Raw genomic sequence first — 26,821 nt, forward strand, 5'->3', positions numbered from 1 at the left:
TGTTAGTTTCCTAGTCTAATTTTATTTTTTACTCTTTGTTATTGTTCTGCTTTTTTTTTTTTTTTTGCCACCCCACATGGCTTGTGGCATCTTGGTTCACAAACCAAGCTGGGCCCAAGCTCCTGTGGTGGAAACTCTGAATCCGAACCACTGGACTAACAGAGAACCTCAGATCCCAGGGAATATTCATTGGAGTGAGGTCTCCCGGAGGTCCTCATCTCGGCACCAAGACCCTGATCTACCCAAGAGCCCACAAACTCCAGTGCTGAAAGCCTCAGGACAAACAACCAGTAAGATAGGAACACAATCCCACTCATAAAAAAAAAAAAAAAAAAAAAAAAATGAGCCAGCAAAAAAATATGTCACAGATGAAGGAGCAAGGTAAAAACCTACAAGACCAAATAAATGAAGAGGAAATAGGCAATCTACCTGAAAAAGAATTCAGAGTAATGATAGTAAAGATGATCCAGAATCTCGGAAATAGAATGGAGGTACGGATTGAGAAAATACAAGAAATATTTAACAAAGACCTAGAAGAATTAAAGAACAAACAAACAGAGGTGAACAACACAATAAGTGAAATGAAAAATACACTAGAAGGAATCAATAACAGAATAACTGAGGCAGAAGAACGAGTAAGTGAGCTGGAAGACAGAATGGTGGAAATAACTGCCGTGGAGCAGAATAAAGAAAAAAGAATGAAAAGAATTGAAGACAATCTCAGAGACATCTGGCGCAACACTAAGTGTACCAACATTCGAATTGTAGGGGTCCCAGAAGAGAAAGAGAAAAAGAAGGGTCTGAGAAAATATTTTTGAAGAGATTACAGTGGAAAACTTCCCTAACATGGGAAAGGAAATAGTCACCCAAGTCCAGGAACTGCAGAGAGTCCCATACAAGATAAACCCTAGGAGAAACACACCAAGACACATATTAATCAAACTAACAAAAATTAAATGCAAAGAAAAAATATTAAAAACAGGAAGGGAAAAGCAAAAAATAACATACAAAGGAATCCCCATAAGGGATTTTTCAGCTGATTTTTCAGCAGAAACTCTGCAGGCCAGAAGGGAGTGGCAGGATATACTTAAAGTGATAAAAGAGAATAACCTACAACCAAGATTACCCAGCAAGGATCTCATTCAGATTCAAGGGAGAAATCAAAAGCTTTACAGACAAGCAAAAGCTAAGAGAATTCAGCACCACCAAACCAGCTTTCCAACAAATGCTAAAGGGAACTTCTCTAGGCAGGAAACACAAGAGAAGAAAAAGACCCATAAAAACAAACTCAAAACAATTAAGAAAATGGTAATAGGAACATACATATCAGTAATAACTTTCAATGTAAATGGATTAAATGCCCCAACCAAAAGACACAGACTGGCTGAATGGATACAAAAACAAGACCCATTATGAGCGGTCTACAAGAGACCCACTTCAGACTGAGGGACACATACAGACTGAAAGTGAAGGGATGGAAAAAGATATTCCATGCAAATGGAAATCAAAAGAAAGCTAGAGTAGCAATACTCGTATCAGATAAAGTAGACTTTAAAATAAAGACTGTTACAAGAGATAAGGAAGGACACTACATAATGATCAAGGGATCAATCCAAGAAGAAGATATAACAATTAGAAATGTTTATGCACCCAACATAGGAGCACCTCAATACAAAAGGCATATGCTAACAACCATGAAAGGAGAAATCAACAGTAACACAATAATAGTAGGGGACTTTAACACCCCACTTACACCAATGTACAGATCATCCAAACAGAAAATAAATAAGGAAACACAAGCTTTAAATGACACAACAGACCAGATAGATTTAATTGATATTTATAGAACATTCCACCTGAAAGTGGCAGAATACACTTTCTTCTCAAGTGCACATTGAACATTCTCCAGGATAGATCACATCTTGGGTCACAAATCAAGCCTCGGAAAATTTAAGAAAACTGAAATCGTACCAAGCATCTTTTTGACCACAATTCTATGAGATTGGAAATCAATTACAGAAAAAAACGTAAAAAACACAAATACATGGAGGCTAAACAGCGTGCTACTAAATAACCAAGAGATCACTGAAGAATCAAAGAAGAAATTTAAAAATACATAGAAACAAATGACAATGAAAACACAATGACCCAAAACCTACGGGACACAGCAAAAGCAGTTCTAAGAGGGAAGTTTACAGCAATTCAATCGCACCTCAAGAAACAAGAAAAATCTCAAATAAACAATCTAACCCTACACCTAAAGCAACTAGAGAAAGAAGAACAGAGAAAACCCAAAGTCAGTAGAAGGAAGGAAATCATAAAGATCAGAGAAGAAATAAATGAAATAGAAACGAAGAAAACAATAGCAAAGATCAATAAAACTAAAAGTTGGTTCTTTGAGAAGATAAACAAAATTGATAAACCCTTAGCCAGACTCATCAAGAAAAAAGGGAGAGGACGCAAATCAATAAAATTAGAAATGAAAAAGGAGAAATCACAACTTGACACTGCAGAAATACAAAGGATTATAGGAGACTACTACAAACAACTATATGCCAATAAAATGGACAACCATGAAGAAATGGACAAATTCTTGGAAAGGTACAATTTTCCAGACTGAACCAAGAAGAATTAGAAAATATAAACAGACCTATCACAAGTAATGAAATTGAAACTGTAATTAAAAATCTTCCAACAAACAGAAGTCCAGGACCAGATGTCTTCACAGGCGAATTCTATCAAACATTTAGAGAAGAGCTAACACCCATCCTTCTCACACTCTTCCAAAAAATTGCAGAGGGAGGAACACTCCCAAATTCGTTCTACAAAGCCACCATCACCCTGATACCAAAACCAGAAAAAGATATCACAATAAAAGAAAATTATAGACCAATATCACTGATAAACATAGATGCAAAAATCCTGAACAAAACACTAGCAAACAGATTCCAACAACATATTAAAAGGATCATCAACCATGATCAAGTGGAATTTATCCCAGGAATGCAAGGATTCTTCAATATACACAAATCATTCAATGTGATAGACCATATTAACAAATCAAGGAATAAAAACCATAAGATCCTCTCAATAGATGCAGAAGAAGCTTTTGACAAAATTCAACACCCATTTATGATAAAAACTCCCCAGAAAATGGGCATAGAGGGAAACTACCTCAACATAATAAAGGTCATATATGACAAACCCACAGCAAACATCATACTCATTTCCACTAAGATCAGAAACAAGACAAGGATGTCCACTCTTGCCACTCTTATTCAACATAGTTTTGGAAGTCCTAGCCACAGCAATCAGAGAAGAAAAAGAAATAAAAGGAATACAAATTGGAAAAGAAGAAGTAAAACTGTCACTGTTTGCAGATGACATGATACTGTACATAGAAAACCCTAAAGATGCCACCAGAAAACTACTAGAACTGATCAGTGAATTTGGTAAGGTTGCAGGATACAAAATTAATGCACAGAAATCTCTGGCATTCCTATACACTAACAACGAAAAATCAGAAAGAGAAATTAAGGAAACAATCCCATTTACCATCGCAACAAAAACAATAAAATACCTAGGAATAAACCTACCTAAGGAGGCAAAAGACTTGTACTCAGAAAACTATAAAACACTGATGAAAGAAATCAAAGATGACATAAACAGATGGAGAAATATACCATGTTCTTGGATTGGAAGAATCAACATTGTGAAAATGACTATACTACCCAAAGCAATCTACAGATTCAATGTAATCTCTATCAAACTACCAATGGCATTTTTCACAGAACTAGAACAAAAAATTGCACAATTTGTATGGAAACACAAAAAACCCTGAATACATAAAGCAATCCTGAGAAAGAAAAATGGAGCTGGAGGAATCAGGCTCCCTGACTTCAAACTATTCTACAAAGCTACAGTAATCAAGATAGTATGGTACTGGCACAAAAACAGAAATATATATCAGTGGAACAGGATAGAAAGCCCAGAGATAAACCCACACACACATGGTCACCTAATTTATGACAAAGGAGGCAAGAATATACAATACAATGAAGAAAAGACAGCCTCTTCAATAAGTGGTGCTGGGAAAACTGGACAGCTACACGTAAACAAATGGAATTAGAACACTACCTAACACCATATACAAAAATAAACTCCAGATGGATTAAAGACCTAAATGTAAGACCAGACACTATAAAACTCTTAGAGGAAAACACAGGAAAAACACTCTTCGACATGAACCACAGCAAGATCTTTTTTGACCGACTTCCTAGAGTAATGAAAATAAAAACAAAAATAAACAAATGGGACCTAATGAAACTTCAAAGCTTTTGCACAGCAAAGGAAACCATAAACAAGACGAAAAGACAACCCTCAGAATGGGAGAAAATATTTGCAAACAAAGCAACTGACAAAGGATTAATCTCCAAAATATACAAACAGCTCATGGAGCTCAATATCAAAAAAAAAAACAACCCAATTAAAAATGGGCAGAAGACCTAAACAGACATTTCACCAAAGGAGACCTACAGATGGCCGAGAGGCACAAAGATGCTCAACATCACTAATTATTAGAGAAATGCAAATCAAAACTACAATGAGGTATCACCTCATACCAGTCAGAATGGCCATTATCAAAAAATATAGAAACAATAAATGCTGGAGAGGAGGGTGTGGTGAAAAGGGAACCCTCCTGCGCTGTTGGTGGGAATGTAAATTGATACAGCCACTATGGAGAACAGTATGGAGGTTCCTTAAAAAAACTAAAAATATAACTACCATATGACCCAGCAATCCCACTACTGGGCATATACCCTGAGAAAACCATAATTCAAAAAGAGACATGTACCACAAAGTTCACTGCAGCACTATTTACTACAGCCAGGACATGGAAGCAACCTAAATGTCCATTGACAGATGAATGGATAAAGAAGATGTGGCACATATATACAATGGAATATTACTCTGCCATAGAAAGAAACGAAACTGAGTTATTTGTAGTGAGGTGGATAGACCTAGAGTCTGTCATACAGAATGAAGTAAGTCAGAAAGAGAAAAACAAATACCATATGCGGACGCATGTATATGGAATCCAAAAAAAATGGTACTGATGAACCTAGTAGCAGGACAGGAATAAAGACGCAGACCTACTAGAGAATGGACTTGAGGATATGGGGAGGGGGAAGGGTAAGCTGGGACAAAGTGAGAGAGTGGCATGGACATATATACACTACCAAATGTAAAATAGATAGCTAGTGGGAAGCAGCAGCATAGCACAGGGAGATCAGCTCGGTGATTTGCGATGACCTAGAGAGGTAGGATAGGGAGGGTGGGAGGGAGGCTCAAAAGGGAGGGGATATGGGGATATATGTATGCATATGGCTGATTCACTTTGTTGTACAACAGAAACTAACACAGCATTGTGAAGCAATTATACCCCCATAAAGATGTATAAATAAAAAAACTTATCTATGTACTTGTACCTAGAATAGAAAGCACAGAAAGAGATGTAAAAAGATACATGCCATAATGATAACAGTGGTTCCTTCAGTTTGAAGAGGCAATGGGCAAGTTACTGAATTGTTGGGCTAACATTTACTTGTGTAATTTTTTAAAAGGGTGGTCAGTGTCACCAGATAAAAAAATAGGGTTTACTATACAAAGAGGATGGTGGGGTGTATGGTGTGTGAAGAATTTATTCTAACTCCTTGCCAAATATCTTTTACCAGTTGAGGAATCCAGTCGGTGAATTCTATCCAGCTAATCTAGAATTAGGGCTATCAGTGAAATCATGAGACTCAGTCTTTAGTGTGCTGAAAAGCTATTGGCTATCGAAGGAAAGAGAAGGGGGAACAGGCTCATGGAAGAGCACAAGTTTCTCAAAGCAATGTTAGTCAATATGAGATAAATTAAAATGTGGGAAGTAAACCAAACCTATAATTTCATTAGGAAGAATGAAATGGGTTTCTAACTATAACTATGGGTTTCTAACTATAACCTACTCTAGCCCAGGATTTCAGAGATATCTGCTTCTACAGGCATTGTTCTGCTCTGCCAGATGTTAACAACCTATGGCACTCATACCTAAAAGAGTTCATGACTTTTTATTTCTGCTGCATATCACCCCTCCAGCCACCTTTAAGAACTTTCAGTGGCCATTAAGAGAACTGGTGGTCAGACTAGTAATGTTCCTGGTGTCATCTCTACAGGTTGGCACATAATATTCTGTCCTCATCTCCCTAGTGAGCTGGCCACATATCTATTCAGAAGCTCATTAAACCAGACCATAGTTAGGTTTCTGCCCACACACCCTACTCCCAATTGATCTAACATACCAGAAAAAAAAGGGATGAAACACATCTTTCAGAGAAGGTTGATTTCTAAGTTAGACAAATGGACCCCAGAACTCCTCAGCCGACTAAACAATACTGAATACTCACCACCTTCCTTCAAGCATCACAAAAAGTCTCCATGTTCGGGAGACTACATAGTTACCACCTCAATTTTCAGCTGTGAGTAAGTAAAGGATTTATTTTACTTATTTGAATATGCACTGTAAGTATATATGTGTGTTGTGAGAAGAATGTAAAAAGGATATAAAACCTATGACTACCTCAAATGTCTATGCTTGGTGTCTCATACCTGAAATTCCAATATTCCTTTATCTTCAGGCTTTGACTTGTTAAAATGCTAGTTTCTCTTAGAGAAAGCATACTTTAAACTATTCTCAGTCACATACATCTAGTGTAAAAGAGTTAGATCATTCCTTTCAAGCTTGTTTTGAGAAGGAGGGACACAGGCACATTCAAGAAGGAAAAACAAAGCAGGGATACTAGACAGGATATAGAGGCAGGGGTAAGGGTAGTTCTGACCTGCTTATTTCCCAGTTTTGCCCATAGCCTACATGTCCCCCTTGTTATCTCAATTCATAGTACTAAACAATAAAAAATCCATTCCCACAAGAATGCCTCTATACCAAGGAAAGCCCTAGGAGTTATTCTTCTAAGGAAAGCAGGTGCTACTGATACTGTTCACCATATTTCTGTTCCTTCTTGCTCCCTCCAGGGCTCTCTCCAAGGTGGAAAGGAGCAAGCAGGCAAGCTATGATAGAGAACAAAAAAAAAAAAAAAAGATAATTCCAGAGATGGAGCAGATCAAATGTCTTCACATTTACATTCTGATGGAACAAAGGACAATTGTCCTCTAATTTCAAATGTGCTCATGTTAGGCTGTTTCCCAAATAGAATTGGCAGTAAAATCCAGTTCTCCAAATCCAACGTCCTTGCGCTTACCTGAGAGGGGTTGATTCTTTGTCCAGCCACTCCTGGATACTGTGGAGTCTGCCTCCAGGATGCTACTACTGTGAGACTTGGGGATGTGACGCCAGGAAGGGGCCAACCCAGCTGATCTCTTAGCACTTGTATCCCTTCAAAACAGAAACCAGAGTCTAGTGAAAGCATCAGAAGGCTGATAACTAGCAACATTCCTAGGACTAAATTCCCTCCAAAAACAACAACAAAAACCCCAAACATCGAACTAATATAATTAAAATACCTGCAAAACTACTTCTGAAAAATTGAAATACCCACTCGTTCCCCCATCTTATCTCACCTCATTCACATTTTGTGCATCTAGCAGTGTCTGGCACAAAACTTATTTAATGAATTAATAAACAAATGCTCTCATATGGATTGCCTTCCTCTTTCTTATACTTTTGTAGCATCTTCTCATGTGTAAAACTAAACAGGGTCTGAGGTCAGGGAAGAGCAGTGGGAAAGTATGAGGATACGGTTATCACTCTTGCAGAAGATATCACTCCTTTCAAAGCTATACTGTTAGGAAGCTTGTCTCTGAGGCAGCTCAGTAAAAACAATATATGGAGATCTGAAATTTATAAAGCAAATGGGCCCTATGGACAGGGTGCAATGACCACTATTAAACAGTCATCATTATCTTACGGAATTATGAATATCACTGGCTTCATAAGACACAGAATCCCCAGTGATCTTAAAAAAAAAAAAGCCTAATATAAAGGGCAAGAATAAATAACAATTGGGTTTTCTCTCTGATCATAGAACTATGTAAGTTTTGGTTCACTAACTCATTCTTTCAATAAAAGTTATTTACTAAACAATTATTTTATATATAATACTTTAAAAGTTGCCTCTCCTTTCTCAAATGCCTTTGTTCCTTCTCCCAGCAGAGGGTACTGTTGCCATAGAAAGTTGATCGAGCACATTTTGCTTGCCCACAAGACAGTAATAAAGTCCATCTCTTCACTTGTCTGAGTTAAAAAGCCTCTTGGTGGCTCACATTTCTGCAAGGGACAATGCAGCTATTCAAAGGCCAAACAATACCTGCAGACATTCGCGCTCTCAGGCAGGGCTGCATCCAGGCTGACAGGGCTGCTGCTGTTCCTCTCACTGCTCTCATAGCCAGATTCCATTCGCTGGATTAGGCGAGGGTGCTGCTCTAAAAGGTGACAGGCTGGCCGTACTGGGCCCCAGATCTTGTACTGGGGTCTTGGTCCGCCAGTCTTAATGTCGTAAGCAGGTGGCTTGCTTAATTCATCTGGTGTAAATTCTTTAGCTATCCCAATCAAAGGACAAGTATGGAAAAGGAGGTAGATTTAGCATCTGCCTCAAATCAAGATATAACTAACCCTTCCCTCTAGCTACTCATTCACTGAACTCATATCCCCAAAAGGCGACCCATGAGGGTAAAATTTTTACCCTTCAAGGTAAAAATGCACCTTGCCAAGTCTACCAGAAAACCCAGGTTTTTTTAAAAATACAAAAATCAACTTTATTCAAAAGCTCAATTCTTCCCTAATTATCTCCTTACCTGAATCCTCAGAAAAGGGGCTAAGCTGCGTATAGCCACAGTGCTTCCTTTTGTCCTTACTAAAGATACTGTCAATATTGAGAGACTCCCGTTTGGGTCTCCATGTTGGACGATACTTGCTAGAAGAACTGGATTTTGACTCACTGCTGGTACTCTCTACTTCCCAGTCACGAGAGTGTAAAGGCAGGTTCCGAGGAGGTTTTTTGTCAGTCTGGTCTCCTCCCCTCCCCACACAGGGAGATCCTAGGTTGGTCTGAGAAACCAGGGACGGTCTGTTATGGATAATATTGCTGACTGTCTCTTTAAAATCCCTTAGCCTGTTGGTGCTGCTGGATGATTTGGAGGCATTCCTAGGAGCCTGCTTCTCTTTCAGTGTTTCTCCTAAAAACACAAAGGATGAAACAACTGTAAATGTTTAAAGTCATCACGGGCACCCAGACTCCAGAGTCGAAAAAGAAAGAAAGGCCTTTGAGCAGACAGGAGAAGCCACAGTTGGAGTGTGAGTGTGACAGAGTGAATAAAGAAAGAGAAACTATGCAGGGGGGCTTGCCTTCACTGTGGTATCCTGAGGCCTGAAGCTCATCGCCTTTCCTCCTGACCCGGCCAGAGCTCCTCTTGCGCTCTATCAGTGAACCTTTCTTGGATGGGAGTTTCTGATTACACTCACTATCAGTCAGGTGTCCTGAAAAAAACAAGGAAATGGGGGTAAGCTGGTATCTGAGACTGACCTCCATCCTTTAGAGAACCTACTCTCCCTTTGGCATTCATGGCAGTACCACAAACTTAGTGGATCGGAAGCTGGAGAGGCCAAGACTATGTGATTTAAGTGTAGCAGGAATCTCTCAATAGATAAAGGCAGAAAAGCTAAAGTATTTAGCGGGAACTTCCAAATTTACAATGTCTCCTGAGCAAGTACCAATCTCGATCCCGCTCATAATCCTTCCCAGTGACCCAGAAGGACACATTACTTGGTAGTTTTTAAAAGGCAAAAGTTTTAAAGATTATATAAGAATATCATGGTAGCAACACATACCGAGTGAAGTTTAATTTTTATTACATCTGGTATTATCCTAGGTGCCCCAGCCTTTGCCCACAAGAGCTCTGATTGTATATGGCTTTAAGACCCAGTTCTAAACATTCCTTAAATGTGAATCATTCCAAAGGACATCTGAACTTTGAATAATTCTCATTCCCAGCCATAACCCATGCTTTACCAAACTTGACTTCGCCCAGAGATTACACTTCATAGTTCCTCAATACTAATCACTGGGAAACCCAGGAGATCTGGGCTCTTTTATGTAACTTGCCATACTTCACGCCCACAGTGTGTGAATGTATAAGTATGATCTGACAACAGCAAAGGTCAGATTCTAAAGGATATAATCATCTAAGCTGCTGGAAGCCAAAGGTGAATTAAGCAACAATTGGAATATAGGCTTAGAGGAAATCCCCTAGGGTTCTCAAATATCTGAGAGCTAGCAGAAATTTGCTTTCATATGTTAGTTATGAAAATCCTTGTACATATTCAGGTATGATATGCAATGATATGGCTACATATTTTCAATTACCAACGCAATCTCTTATTGCTTTTATCTAATCATTTGCTATCTCTGGGCCCATAAGAAAGACCTATCAGTTGGAACAACTAAATCCGCAAATGTAAAAACCAATGGGCATGCTCCCCCACCCCCAGCCATTCACAAACCCTTCAAATAAACCTGACTCTCCTTATTTATCCTGTGACTTGGTTTCTCCCTGGTTCACCGTTTCAGAAATACAATCTAAAAAAATCACACTTTGCAGTAGTCATCTATGCAATAGTCATCAAAAGAAATCCAACATGAATCCAACCAAATCACTAGATCCAACTACCAATTTATAAAAAATATAGAAGACAGAGAAACACGCTACTGTTTACCATACAGACACAATCAGCAAAATTTAAAATGTGGGAAAACTACAGCACAAACTACCTAGTTCTTCAACAATAAACAGAAAGGAAGAAACAGAGGCAAAACCTACAGATTAAAGGAAATGTAAAAGACTTATTAACCCATCACAATGTGTAGACCTCATTTGGATTCTGAGTCAAAAACAAACCAACCATTAAAAAATATGACATTTATGAGATAATAGGATATTTGAACACTCATTGGTTATTTAGTGGTTTTAAGAAGTTATTAATTTAAAAAATGATTCTTTTAGAGATACATACTAACATATTTATGGAAAAGGTGATATGATGTCTGGGATTTGCTTCAAAATAATCCATGAGTAGGGGAAGTGGGCAGAGGTACAGATAAAACTAGATTGACCATGAGTTATAATTATTGAAACTAGGTGATGGGTACATGAAGGGGCTGTATACTATTCTGTATGCTTTTGAATATGTTTGAAATTCTCTCTCTTTTTTTTTAAAGGGCATGCACAGGATGTAAACCACCAATCTGAAGCCATGGGATCACTAATTCCCAAGTCTCTAAGAGTATGGGCACTGTTCTATGCCTTAGGTGATGAACTTTTCATCTCAGCAGTCAGTCACTTACTGTTCTTCCTTTTGTGCCCTGTAATGATTTCTTCCACTGACACAGGCACAATCTTCTGTAGATTAATAGAACAATTCAAGAATGTTCTCTGCATGGAACTCACAATAACAAACAGGCTAGCTTTCCATCCTTTTATTTCTCTGTCCTTCAGGAAGCCCAGCAAGGTCATGAGCAGGTTTCCCCATCCATAAATATGCCCCTTCTCTCAAAGCCCTTCAGGGCTTTCAAACAAAGCCTGGCATGAGAAGGAAATGAGGTGCAAGACCACAAGGGTTAATGGGGCACTATGAGAATGACAGGGATCCAGAGCACAGCAGGAAAAAAGCCTTCAGAAAAAGATTTCAGAATAAACAATCACATTACAAGGGTCCTTACTGATAGGCTGCTGTTGACGGGAACATCATCATTCATTCAGAATTGAGTTGCTTTCTTCCATCCCTCTCAATTACCCAAGTTCTGTGCATTTCCCCCTTTGCATGACAAACGTTTCTGACTTGCCCCAGTTTCTTTTTCTTGGGAGACCCTCTATGCAGAACTGAATCAGGCAAGCAGGGTCCACTGTATAAGTCCCTACCTGTGTCCCGACTGCTCTGAGACGTGGAATCGTTCTCCACATTATAGATGACTGTTCCCTGAGAATCAGAAGAGAAGTGACTGACCACAGACTCATGGTGGGAGTGTTTGTAGGGATAGCTCTCCGCTGAAGAATCTGTTCGAGTATCACTTGAGATGGAGGGCTCCCTCCCTGAGGGAAGGAGGAGACATGCAAAGGTGAGGAGAGAGAGGACAGTGACAGAGAGGGGGCGAAGAGCTGGACGGCAACAAAGGTTCACGAGGTAAGAACTTCCTAAATGGAAGGGTGAGAAGGATATAGCAGAGCCGTTCTTCCCAACTCCCAACTTCAGATAACCCAGGCACACAATTCCTTCCACTCCTGCCCCTACCTTGCTGAAGCCCTCCCTTTGCCTGCCATTGTGAAAAACTGTGGGGCTTTTAGAAAACCTACAGGGGGAAAAGTAGAAGAAAGGAAAAAGTTGTGAAAAGTAAGATCTACTTAGATGGCAAGTCCCACGCCAACCTGGCACACATAACCAGTTGTTTCCCTATCCCAGAATTTTTCTCCTATACTGCCAGAAAAGTCACTTTTAAAAATTTAAAAGCATTTTTAATATCTATGAGACATTATGGGGCAGTTATTTATACTTTGGTGTGAATTAGTTCAATTAGACTACTTTCCTCTGAGCACCTAGCTGAGATAAGCACAACAGTGTAAATGGGTGTTTGACTGAAGGGAGAAGAAGCAGAGCAGGTCTGGGTGGGGCACAAGGGCGGGAAGAACATACCAAACAGGAGGGAGGTACAAAAGGGAGGGGAAAAGATTCCAAAGACAAGTATCTTCTCTTTCAAAATTATACACAGGGCCAGCCAGCCTTAGATCCAGAAGAGGAAAAGAACATTACTTTTTCCTCCTTTTAGGAATCAAGCCAAAACCATTAGGGTTGTATTTCTATTATAGGATGAGTTTCTGAGGGATAGCCTGAGACTTTAGTAATAAAGCTGCAACTGTTTCTACAGGAAAACATGATTTAAGTTCCAAATAACTGAATTAGAAGTGAACAGCTGATTCATAAGCTAAGGAATATTGCTACTACACTTGGCATTTTAAAACAAAAATCTCTCATCCCAAACAAAATGACGAGCTTTGTAGTAACTCATATCATTTTCTTGGTCTTAACAACTCAAGTCACTGTTAAATTGCTAGTAAGAATGAGTCATCTTAGCAATATTAGAAGGTTAAATAGTGAGGTTTCCCTCACAAACTTAATACCTCAGTCTAAATGAACATAATTTCCTTCTCATTTTTGAATCAGGGCCAGGTGATCTAGACAATACATTCTTAAACACTGAAGGAAACAAAGCCTGGCACAACTTGGGCTTCAGCATGAGTTGGCACTTCTTTCTTATCTCTGATGAATCCTCTTTCTCCAAGCTAGGTTAAGTGCTAGGCTCATGACTGTGAGACCCTACTGTCCAGTCATCACATTGGAGTCGGGAGGGAGAAGTAAAGAGCTAGGCTGCTCACCTGAATCTTCACTATCGTAGCACGTCCTGCTGTACGACTGGAACGCAACTTGCGGGGGCAGGTCCTGGGTGGACACTGGGGTACCCTGGGGGTCTGCATAAAGTAGCAGCAAAGGCTGATAATGCCCCTTGATGCATTTGGTCACCACATCCTTCCATTTGGGCCCAATCTGAACCAGAAACAACCAGAAAAAGCATGACAATTATACTTCATATCCATAATTCAACACATATCTCTCTATTCTATTTTTCTAAAGAAAATAAAAGAGATGAAAAGACAAGAACTGGGTAAAGAAACAACAAAAGAGATCTTGGACCTAAACTTAATGAATTTTTTTTTTTTTTTTTAATTTTTGGCTGCGCCACGTGGCATATAGGATCTTAGTTCCCCGACCAGGGATCAAACCCACGCCCCCTGCAGTGGAAGTGTGGAGTCTTAACCACTGGACCTCCAGGGAAGTCCCAATGAATTTTTTGTTAAGTCTTTTTTAATGAAATCCTTTTAGAAAGCACTAAAACCCTATAAGAGATAGGAATGGTGAATAAAATTACTTTTATTCCTGTGAAACATCAATTCAATTATGAAATATGAATAAAAGTTCTCAAAGCTGAATATGCTATGTGAGGGGACTTCAGTTGACTTGGTGATCAATTTCTTTTCACAGACATCAAATAAAAGCCCTTGTTTGAAATTTGCATTTCTATAATTTTCTCCTAAATATTAAAATCACCTTCATGAAGCTAAAGAGCAGACAGAAACTGTCTCACAGACTGCCTGAAAATAAGTGACATTCCGTCTCAGAGTTCACACAAGGCAGGACATAAAATGTCAAACTGCTTAGAATACACAGCTGAACCTCTCAGCCTTAGCTTTGTGCTGGATTCAGCGCTGCCATGGCAGTGGAAAAAAGTGACAGAATAGCCATGGAAACAACAATCCAATCAAATCCCCAAACTCACTCTCTCTTAAGTTTGATCCAGTCACATTCTTAGATGGTGTGTTCTTGGAGTCAGACCACTGGCACAGTGTTTATTTCATAATAGACGTTCAGTAAATGTATAACTGAGTTATCATTTTAACTGAAACATTTATATGCTTTTTACATACAAATCTGATTTAATATTTTATAAGGCAGGCATTATTTTTCAAATGAAAAACCTAAAGCTCAAAGAATTTACATAAGTTGCCCAAGATTACAACAGTAAAAAAGAGATGAAGAAGAGAATCAGGGAATTTAACAAAGACTTTACTATTTGTAGAGGACACTACGTAAGGCCCATGGGTTGGTGTAGATTATAGTCAGCAGTCTCCTAGCTGCTAACCTTCTCACAAGAGGCTTCCTAACTCACACAGATCACCTAAACTACTTCAGCCACAGACTCTGTGGTTTAGATAGTACCAAATTTCCAGCTTTAAATATCATTATAGCCTTATTTTCTCTACACTAGCCCCAAAATACGTTAATCCGTGATAGAGTACTTCAGGGAGATAACAATCAGAGAATAATTTATAGCAGCCCTGGGACAAAGTATTACCCACTGTTAATTACAAGATTTGGAATTCTGAACTCTGTGCTAAGCTTATAACCTAATTTGAGGCATTAGATTGTTCTCGCTCAAATCAACGAATTAACATACTTTTTAAAAAGCCCTTTCAACTATAAATTCAGAATGGTTCTGAATGCTGGTGAGGTGATTCAGAGAAAATAATAGAAGATAAATTGATCCTGTCCTCAAGGAACTTGGTCTGTTGGGAAAGACAAGACTGACACTCTCATAAATTCAATAGATAGGCAGACAGACATTAAAATTATGAAAATGAAACACTGAAGACAAGTAACTGTCCATAGTTTTTTGTTCCATTCACCAAACACGTCAAGAAGGACTTGAATATTCCTACCTCCTTGACGTGAGCATCATCAAAATACATCCATTTGCGGATCTTTGTTTGGAAAAAGAATGTAGAATAATGTTTGCCGTAGTAACAGATCATTCCTACTAAGTACAGTTCAGACTGCTTGGCCCGGTCATCTGTCACTCTGAAAAACAGCTGTGGGGAAAGAGGAGAAAGGAAAGAACCATCACATACTCAGCCCTCTCACATCATCTCTCAGCAGACTCCATCATTTCTTCATTAAGGTACTGACTTGCTTCTCCTTTTGCTAATCCATATTAATCATCAGAAATGAACACAAAAAGGCAAAATTTTAGCGAAATGTCAGAGAGATAGTGGCCAAACTGGTAACGTGGTGATGTTTCTTCATAACTTTTATTTTATTTATTTATTTATTCATTCATTCATGCATTCATGCATTCATTCATTCATTCTAATTGCGGCGAGCAGGGGCTACTCTACGTTGCAGTGTGTGGGTTTCTCATTGCGGTGGCTTCTCTTGTTGTGGAGCATGAGTTCTAGGCACATGGGCTTCAGTACTTGTGGCACGTGGGCTCAGTAGTTGTGGCTCACGGGCTCCAGAGCACAGGCTCAGTAGTTGTGGCACACAGGCTTAGTTGCTCCGCAGCATGTGGGATTTTCCTGGACCAGGGCTCGAACCCGTGTCCCCTGCATTGGCAGGCGGATTCTTAACCACTGCGCCACCAGGGAAGTCCTCTTCATACCGTTTAATAATATTTTCTTGCTGGGGCCTATTCTAAGATGAGCCAGGAATGTCAAAAAAAAATAAAACAAAAACAAAACATTCTCAAGTTTCAAAGGTTATTTATCAGCTGGTGCCACAAATATAAATTTCCTGTTGAGACACTAAGTAGAAGGTAAGAAAGCACTTAGGGGGAGCAATCCCACCATACCAGTTACCAACATTTCAATTCCTAGATATCTAGCACTGTCCTAGGTGTTAAGAGACATACAAAATATTTGAAGGCAAGGACTCTTGCCTTGAGGAATCTGGTTGAAAAAGCAATCATAAAAATAAAGCTAGAACAGAACAGAATATGTAGGCTAAAGAAATTTAGAAAAATGACATTTTATTGTGCATAGCCTACTATGTCAGAGACTCCTTGGCAAGGAGACCTAAAGTAAGATCCCAGATGGTTTACTTATTCTCAACCATGGCTTAATGACATTAAAAAACAACAAGGGATCTCCTTAGTCACAGGACCATCCCAGAGGGAAACCAGTAGAAAGGAAACCACAGACTTTCTGGCTCGTCTCTTGAACTGAAGGAAAAAGAAGTATAGGCTGTACCTATACTAGGGCATGCCGCTGATAAGGTAAACAGCCCACGTCTGAAGTCTGTTTCCACTAGAATTCTCTTCCAAGCCACTTCATTACCTTCTCAGCAGATGTTGGTTCCTACCATGAATTTAATATTCTAGGACTCATGTCATCAGCTTCTACCTCCTTCACCTCCCATAGCAGAACTACTCAGGACTGCTCACTTCTTTGACCTTACTACCTCCCATGGTTGAATACTCTTCCCTATTCTACACTGGTATTAACTAATGATAAGTAGAGCATATGATAACTCTATGAATTACTTGTTTTATCAGTAGCTAAGCTCTGCCCATCCTGTCTTTCAAGGCCAAGATCATCCCATATCTTCCAAAAAGCCTTTGCCACCTACGCAAAGGAGGTATGTGAGCATGTACATGCATGCACATGTATGTGTACAGATACACACAATATATTTTTTCAAAACTCTTTAATATTGTCATTTAGGATATACCTTTGTGTTCAGAGTTCACTGCACTTGAGCAATAGTAGGTTACAAGAACTCCAAGTGAGAGATAAAGGTAACTAACACTCACGTCACCCAGCTTAAGGCAGGTGCCCAGGCTGTGAATGACATCCTCTGCCAAGTCTGAGTGGTCCGAGTCCCATACCAGCCCAATTGTGATAATCTGTGGAGCGTTCATCAACACACGGCGAATCCGAATCCTCTCTCCACAGTTGCTCTGAAATACATATATAATGCTAGTGAGAAATGTTGCCCACTGACTCTGCCTCAATTCCACTAATCTCAGGGTTTCCCTCCCCACTCTGAACCCCACCCCTCACTTAACTCACCGGGCAGTTCCGCAGATCCCCCATGGTGCTGGCATTCTGCAGCAGCTCACCAAACATGCTTGGTGAGGGTTTTTCTCGTCTTTCCAGCATACAAATAGCCTGATTGCTTCGAGATGGGGAATTGAAGGGGGATGATATTGGGAGCTGTACAGGGTTATAGCTAAATCATTCATGCAAATTCCTAACTCACATGTTTGGCTTTCTTCCTCTGCCCACTATGCCAAAGCCCCTCATCCTGACCAGCCTCAGTATCCCACAGAGTAAGTGTGCCTGCCTGTCCCCAAATCCAAAGCTCATAGAATCCCCATTCCTCCTCCCACTATGCTGGCCAGAACTTGAGACTAAGAAAAGGGGACAGATGGGAGAGGAAAGAAGGAGAACACAGGTTATTTTTAAATTACTGTTCTGAGTTCCTACAATACAGCAAATACTCAGCAATAAGGATACAAGCTATTTGGGTGCCTTCAGTTAAAACCCAGTCAACTGAAGAACTGCCTAAGTATACTAACAGAGAACCCTATAAGACTCACCAAAGGGAAGTAGTGGAGATATAATGCACCATCTGGATGAAAGGCAGCGGATCAGAAGTGGCGCCACAGCTAGTACATACACACTAAGCCCGGGGAGAAAAAAGCAAAACAAGCAGCCACAGTCATTAACTGTTTTGGCACCCATTTGACATCCTACATCCTAGGATAAAGTGTTCTTGAAGAAAAGGTCTAAGAAGTGATGGGAATAGAAATAGAGTTCACCTGCTCAAACAACGTCATTGCAAATTTCTGGTGGGAGATGCAGTGTTGGGCAGTGCATATGTCCTCTTTGGTTTCATCAGCAATATGGAAGTGAATCCTCATCAGGAGGTTTTCCTAATAGGGAAGGACAAAAAGCAGTACATCGACAATATTTAACAAACAAAAGCACAAATTTGTTGGCAGTTTACTCAGAGAAACAGCAATCCTCCTTGAAGGTACGAATACCTCTGATTTTTTTTTTTTAATTTTTAATTTGAAATAATTATAAATTCACAGAAAGTTTCAAAAAAATTATACAGGAGGTCCATGTACCCTTCACCCAGTTTCCTCCACAGGTGACATGTTACATAACTATAGTACAATATCCAAACCAGCAAATGGACATCAATAAAATCCACAGAGTTTATTCAGATTTCACCAGTTTTACATACATTCATTCGGGTGTATGTGTAGCTCCATGCAATTTTATCACATGTATAGTCATGTAAACACTCCCACAATTAAGATATAAAACTCTTTCATCACCACAAAGCTCCCTTCTGCTATTCCTTTAAAACCTTACCCACTCAATTCCAACCCTAACCCTTAGCAACCACTAACATGCTGTCCCATCTCTATAATTTTATTATTTCAAGAATGTTAAATAAATGAGATCATACAGTACATAACCTATTGATACTGCATTTTTCACTCATCGTAACTCCCTTTAGATCACTCAACTTGTTACATAAATCAACAGTTCTTTCCTTTTTATTGCTGCACAGTATTCCCTGATATAGAAGTACCCCAGTTTGCTTCACCATCTACCCATTAAAAGCATCTGGGCTTTTTTACTTTAGGGCTATCACAAATAAAGCTTCTCTGAACATTCATGTACAGGTTTTTGTATGAACATATGTTTTCATTTCTCTGGGATTCACGTACAGGAATCTAACTGCTGAATCATATGGTAGTTTGCAAGTTTAGTTTTTTAAGAAACTGCCAAAGTGTTTTCCAGAGTGGCTATGCCATTGTTCATTCCTACCAGCAATAAATCAGTGATCCAGTTTCTCAGGGGCACCCCTGATTTTGGCCTATATTTTACCCTATAATAGGACGTATATCACTCAGATTGTTTAATGGTTGCATAGAGTCTTTTGAAGGTTGATGAACAGAACCCAGGGTTGAGAAGAGTTTGGGTCCTCTACTAAAAGTCACTGGGAGCAAAGTAGCCATCCACATAGCACATCACACTTGTGCTAAGGACTCAGCTGTTCTCTGTTTAATTCTCTTTAGTATGCAGGAGCTCTCAAACTGTGCTCCCCAGACCAGCAGCATCAGCGTTAGCATCACCTAGGAACTTGTTAGAGATATTCTTGGGACCCACTCCAGACCTACTGAAACAGAAACTCAAGGGAGTTGGGCCCAGAAATTTGTATTTTAATGGGCCTTGTCTCCTCTGAAGGTGAGAGTTACTGTTGTGTGTGATGGCAAGCACAAAACTACCCTAAGCCTGAAGAAAAAAGAATAAACCCACTAGGCACTTCATACTTTATTAGCAGAAACAACTCAGAGAAAGTGGGGAAATTCCTAGTTATAACTGTAGAGACCAGGAGCACAGTAAAGTAGCCAGTCCCTGATGGAGACCATCCACAGTCTCACCCCGTATCAAAGAGGGCCAGAGGCCAGCACTTACAAAGCACTCTGCAGCATCATCCATAATTCCCAGCTGGAAACGCTGTTCATCCTGAAAAGTCTTTGCCAGAGCACTGCGGAGAGTGTCAGATGGAAGCACTTTTTCAGTACTGCACTGAAACTGGTTAAAGATTCCCTGTAGAGAAGAGGTTAGACAAGGGGAAAAGCACAAGGCTGTTACTGAGCTTCTATGCATCCCAGTGTGTCATGCTAGGATCTCCACGCTTACAGCTATGGAGCCAAATGTACTTTGAATGAGTTGATATGCTTGCAGTTAGTTATAAAAAAGTAAAAAAACAAGACTCATAATAAAGGGCATGATATGTGCTAATAAGGGTCCTTGCTCTTCCGTCTGAGTGTGATACCATCAAGGACTCATTAGGAGAGACCGTTGTCATGAGTTAATGCAATGCAGTTACCTCATTTCCTCTGATATAGAAAGAGGTAGATGGTCTACAATAAATAAAGATAAATTATATGTCACTGAATTGGTAAATTATTCTCTGGGGGCTCATCGTATGAAACTTGGCTCCTTCTTTTAAATTGTTTAGCTACTATAAAATTACCCAAAAGTAAAAAGAATAATATAACAAATACCTACGTGTCTAACACTAAGAAATAAACATTCTATCATGTTTACTTCCAATCTACAGATAAAGCTAAAGTCCCCTTTAAGACCAGCCACTCACTATGAGTTTGTTGCACAATCTTCTGTTTATAATACTTTTACATATATTTGTATGTGTGTATATATGTGTGTGTGTATGTATATAACCCTCAATAATACATAGTATGCTTGTGTGTGTGTGTCTTTTGTTTACGTAAAAAGTATCACACTGAATTTTACTTTTTTTAAAAATTCAGCATTCTTTTTGAGGTTACCCATATATTTCATCCTTTTCCCCTGCTGTATAGTATTATATCATGTTACTACATCACATCTATTTATCCATTTGTATAGTATTATATCATGTTACTATATCACATCTATTTATCCATTTCTTTATTGACAGATATTTTAACAGTCTCCAATTTTTTGCTATTGTAAAGAGGCTATGCCAACTTAAACTTCTACCAGTGCATGAATATAAATAAATTTCCCCATATCCTTGTCAGCAATTAATACAGTCAGACTGGTTAATTTTAATCTTTCTAACTACATTTAGTTTTTCTGGGTCTTCTGTGAGTACTACTTGCAGCAAATACCTTCTTCTAGTCTTCTGGTATCTTTCAAGCACAGCAGTTTTTAATTTTGGTGTAACTAAATGTATCTATCGCCTCCATCTTTACCTATATCTGAAACAATGTTGAATGTGATATCCAGAGAATGGAAACAAAGAGTGGAAACAAGTGGCACATGCTTTGAGGTGTCCTTCTCAAGCGGTATTGGACCCTCCACACAGAGATTTTAGAATGTGCTCCTTGACATCACATGGCCCAGATCCACACTAAACCACCCAGATAAACAACTCACCCAACAATGAGTTACATGTCAACATGCCAAAGAATGTCACTGGCTTGAAATCCTCATTAGTAATTTATTCATATAAAAAAATTCCAGGGTTACTTTCAGACTTACTAATGAGACCAGAAATGAGATCACTTTTATAAACCTACCTATGTGAGCTAAGAATAGGAGGTCCCACCAACCTAGAATGGCTAATTATTGGTCCTCATTTTACTTGACGTTTTACTTGCAGTAGCTCAGTCACTCATTCCCTTCAGATTTTTACCCAAATATTACCTTCTCAATATAGTATTTCTTGATCATGTTATTTAAAATTGCAAGCTCCACTCACTCTTTCTAAACCTCCCACCCTTACTTGTTTTATTTTTCCCTTTGGCACTTTTACCAGCAGTCGTACCATGTATATTACTTATTTATTGTCTAACTGTACTCTCTAGAATATGAAGACAGAAATTTTTGCCCTTTAATTCCTTGCTACACTCCCAGCATCTATAATAGTAATGGCATGTAGGCCATCAACAACTAGTTTTGAATGAATGATTTTATATGGTTAGATCTTATTAAGGGAAAATATTAACTCCCTTCTCTTTTTTTTAAGCAGATAAAGAATCACCTAGAAAAGGTGAAAATTTTTCTTAAGGTAACACAACTGGTTCAAGCAAAAGGGGACTAAACCTTGTTCTGCTAATTTCAAGAGACCGCTGTTCTCTTACTAGCATCATTCCACCTCATACACACTGAACATCTATCCCTACAGCAACTTGAGAACAATTTACTGTGAACCCTGCTATTATTTCCCTACAAACAATTCCATATGATGTGGAGGAGGCAGCAACAGAAAAACATATTTAGTATTGCTTAATAAGCATGGGGCTGGGGGGAAATCTATTATAATTACTTTATTTTGGAGTGACCTAGAAAGTTTTAACAAGTCTGTTATAAGATCAGGTAAAGACAGAGCAAGACCTTCCATAATTTGTTGCTGGAAGTAGAAGAATGTCTATCAGTGACTCCTTAAACTAGACCAAAAGTAAAGGTCTGGGTCCACAGTTAAACACTCCCAGAGGGCAACTGGATATCTGCCAAGTGACCAATGGGATTTTGAAACTTGGGGAAATGTGAAGAAAAAAGAAAAAGGAAGGTAGGAAAAGAAGTAGTGGCTGCTTCTACACGTGGTGATCTGAACACTTAATGATATGCTGAAGGGAAGTCACCTCAGCTTTGCAAAACTTGGTAACCACTATCATATCCCAACCTGCCACTCTTCTCAACTGTTAATGGTAAGACATTAATGCTGACAAAGGCTCGACCTCTAGAGCAAGGGATGGATGAGGTTTGGTCCTTTGTTCAGAGTCTAAAACCGGTTCCAAGACAAACCTATGGAAAATTAGTTTCAGGATAGTTCTGTACAAACACAAGAAATGCAAACTGCAGCCCCTTTAGTTTCTCTCAACTGGGTTTCCTCAAGAATTAATACTCTAAAGCATCAACAGTTCCTAATGAATTAACTTCTCTCCTATGCAGAGTACTAGTTATGTTACCATCCTAGAGAGAATTAAGAAAATAGTCACTCAAAATACTTTCTGTGTTCTGTGGTTCAGATGACCCTGTTTGAGAAAGGACAGAGATCCACTGAGAGATGGCACAGAGTAATAGTTAAGAGTATGGACTCTGGAACCATAGTATTTGGGTTCAAAATCCCAGCCCTGTTACTTACCAGCTATATGACCTTGGACAAGTTACCTACTTCTCTACGCTTCAGTTTCCTCTACTAAAAGAGAATTAATAACAGTATTTACCTCCTAGGATTATTTAAGGATTAAATAAGTTATCTATCTTTCTACTTATATCTTAGACTAAAGTCTGACCATATGAAAGTGCTATCTAAGTGTTAACTGTTATTATAATCATTCTATTTGGGATTCATTTTAGGTTACTGCCTGCCACTGACGTATGAAGAAGGGCCTTGAGAGTCAGAAAGGCTTCTACCTTGAGCTACCTCCCCAGTCTCTAAGGTCTAGGTACAAAGGAAGAAATTCTTCTCTATTCTGCTGCTTGTATTCAAGAGAGGCAGATTTCCCATGACCTAGATAACAAGGGTTTCAGCACAGAAAAAGAAAGACTTAAAAGTCAGAGCTCTGACTGCGCCCATAGTGGATATGCAACAACAGATCTGGCTCTTGTGTTCAGTGGCATCATCTCCATGCTACTCTTTTTTTAACCTCTTAATTACAAACAGTTTTCTCCACACACACTGAGTATCTGAATGTATTCAGAATAGCCTCTGCCTGCATCTTCTTTATTTTCCTATTCAATATTTTAATTATTGTTACTGGTATTACTCTGCCATTGTTAGGAAGAAGCAAGTGTATCAGGGATGAAGCAGCCTGAGCCTGCCCAGCATGCATCTGTGAGCCGCAGCTCTGGAAGAAGCTGTAGCACAAAGCCCCTCTGTTAGGGCAGCACACTAACCCCTGTGTGTCCCTCTCACATGAGCACAAGGCAGGAATGGGCCTCCTCCTGTTCCCTTTTTCACCCTCCTCCCACCTTTCCCAGAGGGAGATCCTGTTCACACCAAAGAAAGCCAAGAACATTTAGTTCAGCAATAAGAACAGGTGGTAGCACCAATAAGGAACAAAAACTGGTATTCTTCCAATTGCTGAGTTCTATGGCAGAGAGGGAGAAAGGGCAGGAAGAACCAAAACCCAGGAATCATTTTCCCCTGTGGGGTCCCTGATGGTTTCATTTCCATAAATAAAAAACCCACCTTTGAGGTTTCTCTCTGCTGTTCTTCACAGAGTGAAACCAAAGAGGTCTTCCTTTTCACTCTCAGGAAAAGGCAAATTACTTTTTGTTTGTTAACTATTTTCTTGGATGCAGTGCAAAAGCAACAAGACTAATGACTAAAAGCAGGTGCTTCCCCATCCATCTCTCTTGGATCAAGTAGCAAACAATTCTACCCACAGGAGCATATAATTATTTGGATTAGTAAAAACCACGTAAATAAGATAAAAGTGCCATAAAGACAGAAAGTCTTTGTGCTTTGTCATCTACAAATGCAGCTGTTGCTTAAGTTTTTCCTTTTTTTCCCCCTAAAACACAGACTTTGTCTTTTTTTTTTTAATTATTTATTTTTTATTTTTGGCTGTGTTGGGTCTTTGCAGCTGCACGCAGGCTTTCTCTAGTTGCAGCGAGCGGGGGCTACTCTTTGTTGCAGGTGTGGGCTTCTCATTGTGGTGGCTTCTCTTGTTGTGGAGCACAGGCTCTAGGCGTGCGGGCTTCAGTAGTTGCAGCACACGGGCTCAGTAGTTGTGGCTCACGGGCTCTAGAGTGCAGGCTCAGTAGTTGTGGCACACAGGCTTAGTTGCTCCATGGCATGTGGGATCTTCCCAGACCAGGGCTCAAACCCGTGTCCCCTGCATTGGCAGGCAGATTCTTAACCACTGCGCCACCAGGGAAGCCCAAAACAGACTTTGTCTTTAAGCAGGGAACAGCTGTCTATTTCTCTCTCAGAATTTCCTAGCTTTGCATCAAAAAGAATTCATGAGTAGAGAAGATACGGGTCAAGAAAAAGGGCTGTCACTAAATTTTATGCTTTATGGGCCCAAGGTCTTTGAAAAGTGCCCCAGTCAGCAGTTCAACTCATCCCTGAGAGGTGTCCAGCAACACCTCTACAAAGGCGTGACGCATGTTATACACTACTACTAACTCAATTCTTAGAGTTTCTCTTCTTGATCTAAGCTTCCCAAATCTATCCTTTTGGCTTTCATAACTATCCCTTTTTTTCCACACCGCCTGTAAATCACAGACCTAAATAAATCATAAAACTAGATGTGGCCAATCGAGCCTGTTTGTAAACACAACCCTTTGAAAGGAAAATAAAGGAGCTACTCCTTGAGAGTCACTGACTGCTGGAAAATAGAACTTTCACCCTAGATTTGTATGTTCAAAAGAATGTTGAACGTTTTCTTTCAAGAGGGGAAAGAATATTGAAATGTTTACCATTTTGGCATCCAAAACAGTACCACTGGATTTTTAACATTTTATTGCAAAAACGTTCAAACATACAAGGGTAGACAAAATAGCACAATAAATTCCCATGTACCTATCATCCATCCTCAACCATTATTGACCTGTGGCCAATCTCATTTCATATATACCACCCACCCACTTACCCCTCCTCCCAGATCATTTTGAAACAAATGCTAGACACTATTTATCTGTAAATATGTCAGGATATGCCTCTAAAAAATAAGAACCCTTTTTGTTTAAAACATAACCATATAACAAACCCTTTCTCTAGTGTTCAGTGATTTTTTTGTGATATAACAGAATCAGTGATTACATCTCCCCTGACAAGTGTGAGCTGCAACTCCCAAGGCTTGTAGTCTATGAGCTGACCAAATATGTGTTCTTCAAATTAAGGTTGTTAAATATAACAACTTTAGTGACAATTCAGTGACAATTCTGAAGTGACATTTATGCAGTAAAAACAAAACAAAACGAAAGGTACCTATGTAAAGTGATGGCTATGTTAATTAGCTTGATTGTAGTGATCATTTCACAGTATACGTATACATCAAAACATCAAGTTGTGCGCCTTAAATCTACACAATTTTTATTTGTGAATTATACCGCAATAAAACTGAAAAAAATCATTAAAAAAAAAAAAAACTTAACCATAATACCATTACCACACTCAGAAAAAGGTATCCAGTCAGTTTAACAGAAAATCTTGCTCCAGGAAGAGAAGGCAGAGAACAGCTGGCCAGTTTCTCTCTTGGGATTCTTTAACCTTATGTCTTAAAATAGCTACCTTCTGGACTTCCTAATTAGAAAATTACCCACATATCCTATATCAGTCCCTTTAAATTAAATTCAGTTACCAATACCATATCTCCCCATGAGTTTAGGGCTTTATTTGCATTCAATTTATAACCCAATACCTTGGACTTACAGTAGTGAAGTAAAAGACCATCATAAACTTACCTTTCACACGCATTCCTGCTACCTAGGCAAAAATGACACCCACATACACAAAGGCAGAGACACAGATAGAAACAAGACCTCAAGACACTGGACAGACAGACACAGAGACAGGCCAAATTCACCAGGGAACAGTATTGCTTTTAGTTGGAGATCATAAACTAATATTGAGATTTATAAAAATGTAACAGTCATTCTGGAATTTTTGCCAAGATCAAAAGTGTAGGACCTTAAAGATTACCAACAGTATTCAAATCAAATTTTAAGAATCAATATCATAGCCACTTACCCCACACGGGAAATGAAAAGGGGGATCCTTCTGGACATGCACAAAGATTTTGAGATTGTGTAAGTTTCAGGTTCTGCCATAAACTCTGGAAAGAATCATGATGATCTGCTATATTTTTCCTTGTAGTCATACCCCTCTATTTGAAAT

At 39.2% G+C, this 26,821-nt stretch overlaps 1 protein-coding gene across 24 annotated transcripts in view; it reads right to left on the bottom strand.

The window, feature by feature from the left end:
* Positions 1-26,821, bottom strand: part of USP54 (ubiquitin specific peptidase 54) — a 149,884-nt gene that overhangs the window by 24,139 nt on the left and 98,924 nt on the right. For 16 of the 24 annotated variants that reach the window (XR_014248862.1, XR_014248863.1, XM_082406835.1 and 13 more), the window contains 12 exons: positions 19,933-20,067; positions 18,258-18,371; positions 18,036-18,118; positions 17,506-17,611; positions 17,247-17,393; positions 15,379-15,528; positions 13,480-13,648; positions 11,971-12,141; positions 9,401-9,532; positions 8,851-9,231; positions 8,364-8,595; positions 7,299-7,432 (listed from right to left, as the gene is read on the bottom strand). Coding sequence is in view for 22 of the 24 variants with exons in the window: in XM_082406835.1 (XP_082262961.1) it covers positions 7,299-7,432; positions 8,364-8,595; positions 8,851-9,231; positions 9,401-9,532; positions 11,971-12,141; positions 13,480-13,648; positions 15,379-15,528; positions 17,247-17,393; positions 17,506-17,611; positions 18,036-18,118; positions 18,258-18,371; positions 19,933-20,067 (1,954 nt within the window). In the remaining 2 variants the exon portion in view is untranslated. Of the gene's footprint in view, positions 1-7,298; positions 7,433-8,363; positions 8,596-8,850; positions 9,232-9,400; positions 9,533-11,970; positions 12,142-13,479; positions 13,649-15,378; positions 15,529-17,246; positions 17,394-17,505; positions 17,612-18,035; positions 18,119-18,257; positions 18,372-19,932; positions 20,068-26,821 lie in introns of those variants that run through there. The other 8 variants (XM_082406820.1, XM_082406822.1, XM_082406821.1 and 5 more) reach the window with 3 other exon arrangements.

Source organism: Balaenoptera borealis, assembly GCF_965194805.1.
Source record: "Balaenoptera borealis genome assembly, chromosome: 10".
Lineage (NCBI taxonomy): Eukaryota > Metazoa > Chordata > Mammalia > Artiodactyla > Balaenopteridae > Balaenoptera > Balaenoptera borealis.